General features: G+C 44.5%; 1 protein-coding gene across 1 annotated transcript; it reads right to left on the reverse strand.

The window, feature by feature from the left end:
* Positions 1-3,964: 3,964 nt before the first annotated feature.
* LOC113745276 (pancreatic secretory granule membrane major glycoprotein GP2-like) lies at positions 3,965-6,615 on the reverse strand. The gene is made up of 3 exons (XM_027276794.1): positions 6,364-6,615; positions 5,316-5,464; positions 3,965-4,211 (listed from the first exon to the last, which is right to left on the reverse strand). The coding sequence occupies exons 2-3, from the start codon at positions 5,414-5,416 to the stop codon at positions 3,965-3,967; spliced, it is 348 nt and encodes a 115-aa protein (XP_027132595.1). The 5' UTR covers positions 5,417-5,464; positions 6,364-6,615.
* Between the last annotated feature and the right edge of the window lie 879 nt (positions 6,616-7,494).

Consider the following 7,494-nt stretch of genomic DNA (forward strand, 5'->3'; position numbering starts at 1 on the left):
GCTCTAAGTCACTGACACTGTCTGCGGTCACGTGCGGACCACTGGGCAGAGAGATGGGAAAGGGTCATAGGGTGGCATTTGGCACATCAGTATACAATATAAAACTTTTTCCCATATGCTTTACCCACAAACCAATATGCCCAAGTGAGACACTACTGTTCTGGTATAGATTAGTATCGCAACAGGGTCCTCAGGGTTTGATGAGTGTGTGGCCATAGCAGTCCTCGAGAACACGACAAAGGGTGAATCCACCCCCCTCCACGAACCCCACCCCCGTACAAAACTGGTGAACCATGGCAAGAGATTGCCTCCTGATGGATCGTTCAGTGTAGTTGGAGTTGCGGAACAGAGACATGGTGGCTTCGGCTTCGCGCCTGCGCCTGAGCTGCCCATCGCCTGCTGGAGCAAATACCTTCTTTTGTTAAGATAGGTAAGTCTTTTCTTTCTTCATATTTTTATTTGCTTTATATCTTTCCTTTTATTCCTGAAAAGTAATGGACAATTTCAGGGTGTATTTAAGATTGTTTCCTGGGCTTTATGTAACAAATATTTAAATACAATATGTCCATTCATTGACAAAAAACATAGGTGAGTTCGAGTATTAGTACGACGAGTCCATAGTGTATGTTCTTTGATGAACTCTTTCCACTTTTGCGTGTCTGAAGATTTTGGTCATATGTTCCATTGTAAACGGAAGCCTAAAACTGATCAACTAGTGTCTGACTATGTGTTTTTTGTCGTGACCTATCTTACGTCGCCTCATACCTGAGTGACCTGTTATGATCACCTGAGGCAAATGCTGCAATCCCGCTCGCCCCATCAGAAGCATGTTTGGGTGATGGGGTCCGGTCAGTAATCAGCTGACACATAATTTCCCAATGTTTCGAGTTTAAGATCCCCTCTACTTCCACCAGAAACTGTATAACAAACTCTTCAGAAAACGATTGACTGCCACTGCAACTTGGAGGCCCAGATTTGATAGAATCGATAGATACGTACCTCTCTCTCCCATACACCACCGAAGTGGGGGGCGTTGGGGTGAACTTTGAAGTCAATCTGGTATGCTGTCAGCTGATCCTTCAGTTGTGGTTCCATGGCTGCAAAAGCTTCCCTTAGCTCCCGCTCAGCACCGCGGAAGTTGGTACCACAGTCAGACTAGCCTTTTTCTTTTTTTTTTCTTCCTTCTTTGGTCGAACCTCCCCTCCTGGCACTGAACGACAAAGGAGCAAGGAGTAAAAGCATCCACATCCATAGCGTTCGAATCTCTATGTGCACCGCTTCGAGTCTGAGGCACTTTAAGATCACACCCCAGCGCTTCTCTGTCCTCTCTACCCATCTTTCTACCAGGTAAAGGCCCAAAACCGTCAACGCTCAGCTGACTATAAAAGGTTGGATTGAGAGAAGTCTGAGACGCTGTGGAGGCTCGATCAGATTGCCATCCGTTTGGCATTACCCCGGCTGAGCCCCCAGTGCTGACAGGGGAGCTACAGTTGAGTTTGATTGGTTTGTTCGAATGGCTTGTCCGTCCCCCGGCAAGATTCCAATACTGGTTCTCCGTTAATTCAGCATAGACTCTTCTGCTGCCTGGATTTCAGTTAGGTCGTTCATCCATGTCTTTGATGAGAAGTTAGTTTCCACTGCTAGGATGCCTTGTGGGTCAAGCACAATTGGCGGGCCCCTCCCCCGCGGATGAGGCATGTTGTAGTCGTCCCACTTCTGGCGCAATGTGGTTTTGAGCAGTTGACTGTGCTTTGACACGCGTTCTGTGCCCTGAGGCGCGCGACTTTACCTTTCTCCTGAAATGCTTATACTCTCACAGCAAGACCTCTCGTTTCGCGATGGCCTAAGGAGCTGGTCGTCTGCGCCTGGATCCATTTGCTTGCGCCCCCATGACCTGTTCGCGCTGATTCAACCAGTTTCCTCCATGAGCTGTTTGTTGTAGGTCAGGGATTGTTGCCATGGCTCCACAGCTGTGAAGCCAGCCAGAAGGTGATACCTTTATTTTCGGATTGAGCCCACTGTTGATTGTTTGCTCGGGTTTCTTTGGACCAGCGTTCTTACATTGTTTAAGGAGTGGGGGCCTCCTTACTCCCGCGGCCCGGTCCTGCCAAACTCTAGCATGTATTTCCTCTTGTTCATTTTTATCTCTGCCGGATTTGTTTGGACTGTCAATTTTTATCGCAAGCTCATTGTCGCGTCAGTTAGCTTCTTGATTATCCGACACACGAGTTCCGATGAACTACTTGTTAACGACAGGAATCTGCTGAAGCCACTGGAGTAGGACCACCGCACTGTTGTCGGATGGTGCGATCATTCTCAGTCCCTTTGAGATTGGACGTTGAGGCTCTGCTAGTGCCGCGCAGAGATCTTAGGCGGGTATGGGATGTTGCCTTTTGGGAGTCAAACCCTGGTCCTAGCCACCCAAAGGAGGTGTGGATGGTGTCTCCTGTATTTCTTTTAACCGTTATGTAAGCGGCCTGTCCCTCCGCTGCCTCGCTCCGAAGCTTAGCGTCACAAAAGATATGGAGATCATACACTCTGCCATCTTGTGCCCTAGCAGGAAGTGCGATGTATATTAACCATAGTGTGGGCCCTAGTACACTCTTGTCAAGATTGTTTCATTGCTGCTTCTCCCAGGTTTAGCGTGTGAATGTTTTTTTTTTTTCCCCCCTTTCTGTTGGAATCATGACGACGGCTTCGGCGGATATATAAAAAGTAGGTCTCTGTTGTGCCTTAATATGACGGGCCCACCTACAGGGTACGGAAATATACCCCAACTGCGTCTCAACCCTTGACCGGGATCTGGGAAGACGGCTGGGCACTCTAGGCCCCGCCCCCTCCGCCACTGCCAGCTTCTCTATTGGGCTCGTTGCCTGTAATTCAGAAACTAAAGACGTATTGCACTGCCCCCTCCTACACTGGCCTTTTATCATGGGATTCTTAGCGAGCAGAGCATGCCGAGTGTGTACTGTGACCTTAAGCTGGAGGGTGAACAACCACAAACACGTTTGTTGCTCACCACTTCATTAACTTAATTTTGTACTAAAAATCTATCTGTGAAATTCTTTTTAATGATGTATTAACTAACGGTATATAAAACATGTTCTCATCACAGTAGTATTTTAAAATAGACACAGACAAGAGAAAATGTTTGTAACTTGCCTTTATTCTAAACCTAAATGACATAATTTAATTATAACAATATTACACATCATTTTTTATAATGTATGTCTCCTTGAATAAAGAAACAAATCACAATAGAAATGTGATTTATGTGATTTTATGGCTTTATGTGCTTTATGTGAATTTGTTGATTTATGTGATGTACATTTGTGTTTTCTTACTGGTTGTAATCAGCTCACTCCGTTACTTGACCCCTGATAGATGAAACAGAGGAGGAAAAAGCCCCATGGTTAATACTTCCATAAATTCAATTTTGTTGAGACATCATATGCTGAGACCTCTGTTAATGCCTTACTCACAAGAAATTGGTCCAATGGTTGAGGGCTTCTGGGCCTCAGAGGTGGAAACAGCGACGGCGGATCTCCTACTTGTGCAAGACTATAGTGTGGGATGAGAGCAGAATAAAAAATGGGAGAGGATCACCATTCAAATCCCGCGTTTGTTTAACGCACGCATGGTTTCATTACTTTTACAATGGTATAGTGAAGCTGAAAGGTGTGACTTACTGAACCAGGGACGTTCCTTTGGTCACCCAAGCTGAGGGCTGCCAATGAAGGAGGAAAATGTTTCCCATGGGACCCGCAAGAGCAGAGCAGTGAAGCGCGCACGGAGGGACAAGCCGTCTCAAGCCCTGCCCCTTTTCTGCGGTCAGTGGACACTCGCAGAGAGATGAGAGGGTCCGCGGGCCATGTGTTTTTTTTTCTCCTCTCCCTCTACCCTCACCTTTTTCTCCCTTTCCTTCTACTCCACCAACCCATCTGCCTAGGCCCAAGTTAGACACTTACTTGTTCTTGATGAGATAGTATCGCGTGGGATCATCAGGGTTTGATGAGTGACTGGTGTAGCAGTCCTCCAGAACGACTACAAAGGATGAATCCACCTCCTCCACAGACACGCCCACGTACAAACGTGAATCCAATGGCAGGACGATCTGGCCTGATGGATACGTATCATTGTAGTCGGAGCTGCGGTACAGAAACATGGAGGCTTTGGCTTCAGGACCCGAGCCTAAAATGCCAGGTGTCGGCCTGTGAAGAAAATATGCTTTTTGTTAAGGTAGGTAACTATGTTTTATTTCTCATATTCTATTATTATTCCAGAATGTACTGGACATTTCAGTATGCATTAAGATCTTGGTTAAGAAAACATTTTTTAAAACAGTATGTCCATTCATATACAAACTAGGCAGACAATAAAAATTGTTTTCTTTTTACTAATAGCTGTGACTGTAAACCATCATGTAGGCGTCTTAGTTACATCCTGAGGCTGAGGCACCTGAAGTTTCTGGTGCTGTGGTATCATGCTGTGTTCTTTAAACCATAGGGGACACAATCAGGAAACACCAAACTGATAACTTTGATGCAGGATCACTGGAGCATTGTGAATATTGGGGCATTTGACTGTATTGCAGATTGTCCAACAAAACTGAGCATTTTGCTCAAATTCAGTTCTTATATTGAAACATAGCTTGTTTCTCAAAAACATCACACAGTCTATCATAATAGATGCATCTATGGAATTATAGAGAAGACACGTTGTGTGCTCATGCTGCTGCCACTATCCCAGATGTCATTTACCACAGTGCCACAGGTTCATCACTTAAGACTGCTATCACACCCCCCACTGTGAAATTCATGAAATGGTCATCACTGACATCTAGAGGGCATGAGCATAACTGTGTTTGCTTTGCTGAGGTATTTAACAGTATTACTTCAGGTCAAGGATGATAAAAGTGACACAAATCAACGATTTGTTAACTGCAAATCAAACAGATTAGTGATGGTCTTTCCTCTGAGGTTAAGAAGTACCTGCTGATATTCTTTCTCTTTGTAAAATAGATAATAAACTGGAATAACACTTAATTAACTAACAAATTAACAGCACAGTTTTACTATTCTGTAAATAGCAACATTCAACACCGCTGTTAAGCATGATGAAAATGTGACACAAGTGATTTTGGTGACTCCCAATGGTTGTATTAAAATGACTCTGTGGCAGACAGCAATGCATGTTTACACTAAGATGAAGAGTCAAAAGCTGCACAAAGACTTTCACCAGGTTTATACTTTTTATTTTTTACTTGTACACATCAGTATTTTACAACTGGTAACATTCAGTCAAAGGCTACTTACAACACGAATGGACTGGGCACGTCCAGGCTTGTGTCTGTGTCCAGAGGATACACACAGGTGAAGGGAATAATCTTCTCAAGGATGAAGTCTCGGTTGTACATGGGATAGATAAATAAATTGTTGGAGTAGATGACATGTGTGCTGTTGGTCTGAAAGGCAGAGAATAGTTTAATTATCACTTCATTAGTCACTTTAATGATTATGTCAGCTCGAGTGGTTTGAGTTAGGTTTCAGTTAAGACATTGTAAGACAATGAAAAGTCCCACTTACTCCTGCTAACCTGGCCTCTCTGCCTGCAGGTCCTATTTTGGGGACCAATAACCCCATCTTAATTATAATAATAATAAATAGATGGACATACAGGCCACAACCTGAGCTAACTTTATAAAGACTATGTGCTGTTTGTGTATGAGGTCTGCAAAAATCCATGTGGCTTGAGGATCCACCAGGCCAAAATGAGATGCTTGAGGGGGGAGTAAGTGGTGCAGTGCACAGGATCAGGGTGCTCCTTCATAAGTCACCCCACGCTTGGCAGAACATTCATGCACTGCAACCTCCACCCTAAAGTAATTCTGAACATTGACAGGTCAAGAGGTCAGCAGCTGACAAATAGCAAGAGTGGCGTGAGTTCAAGTTGGTGTGTTCTGGTATCAAACCGAAGCCAACACTGAAGGAGATTCAGAAAGTTATCAGGGCTGTTACACCATAATCAGAGGCCCTTGTAATATGAATGGATGTCCATGCATGTGACTAACCCTAACCCCTCCCTGCCCGACTTAAATCGTGAATGGGTAAACGTAAATTAGGACACAGTTCAAGATAGTGGATACATTGGAAAGCATTGTTTTTGTCCTAATGGCTGAAAGCAAGGTGGAAGATGCAATGGGTTGTGGCTCTAAAGCTAAATGAGGAGCACAGAGATATACACGTTTGGTTTTTTAAAAGAAACGGGTAGGAAAGAGAAAAAAGAACACAATCAAAATTGTTTATAACAGATGATGGAAAACCAGGTTTGACACATAAAAAAATAAAAAAAAAAAGTCTTTACCCTCAGTGTGTTTCCACAGGCACCTGCTCTGGCCTCCACTTCGTACCACACTACATAAACATCCACTCTGAGCAGGACGCAGTTTTTGGCTTCCAGTTCTCCAGAAAATGGGTCAAAACCAGTGTGAATCAGGCCATCCACATCTAGCCCTACTTGGAGTTTATCACGGCCACAAATAAGCTGAGGAGGCTGAAGTGGCTGATTGGAGTGCTGGACTAAAGAAAAAGAGATGGTAAATACTATATACCAGATGAGAACCTCCATAAAACCATACAGTATTAATGTCATATTTTAACATTATATAAATGTTGCAACTTTTCATAATAGAAAAAGAATATCCTTTTCACAAACAACAACCTGACACTTCAATGTGGGATCAACAGTTTGTTGACCATGGACTCTGCGATGTCTGCCAGTCCTGTTTATCAATGATTCGTTGTCATAAACAAATCGACCCGTCGAACCAGATGGGTCCCCACTCTGCCAGGCTTCCATAAGCGGCCATGTGCCTAATGCTGACGAGCACAATGCCACAGCCCAGCTGTCGCTACACACCCACCCTTAGCATCATTTAGCGTCCAAGAACAATCACACACAACGCCTCCCCCGACTGGCCCTCAGGTAAGACCCTCCACTCTAGCCAGAGCCAGGCGGTTGTCAGAGTGTTGCACCCTCACTGGGGAACCAGCTAAGAAGCTCTTTGCTGCAACACAATTTTGTTGATATGAGATAAAACATAGGGGAATTCAAACACGGCATACTAGGATGAATGATGACTTTAACAACTACATAGCAACATTAACACAGAGGGATTTTTATATGCCTTAGCTGTATAACATTTGTATTTACCTTCACAGACACCACACCAGGCATGCTTTTCTTGGTGAGACTACAATTGGGTGAGAAATCCATTCCCTTGGTGCTGCCACTCTTATGAGCATTTGATAAATTCCTTTTCCTGTGCACATTGAACTTCATCAACCCACACCACGATGGGCCTCTGGCTGTGTGTCCCTGACCAAAAAATATCTGTTGAAATGCCCTGCCACAGCGCCAGCCTCTCCTACATATCCACCAGAGCAATCTAACAGGCCCCCCAGGATCATGACACAACAACACCCTACCCCCACT

This window comes from Larimichthys crocea, unplaced genomic scaffold (assembly GCF_000972845.2).
Source record: "Larimichthys crocea isolate SSNF unplaced genomic scaffold, L_crocea_2.0 scaffold588, whole genome shotgun sequence".
NCBI classification, from domain to species: domain Eukaryota; kingdom Metazoa; phylum Chordata; class Actinopteri; family Sciaenidae; genus Larimichthys; species Larimichthys crocea.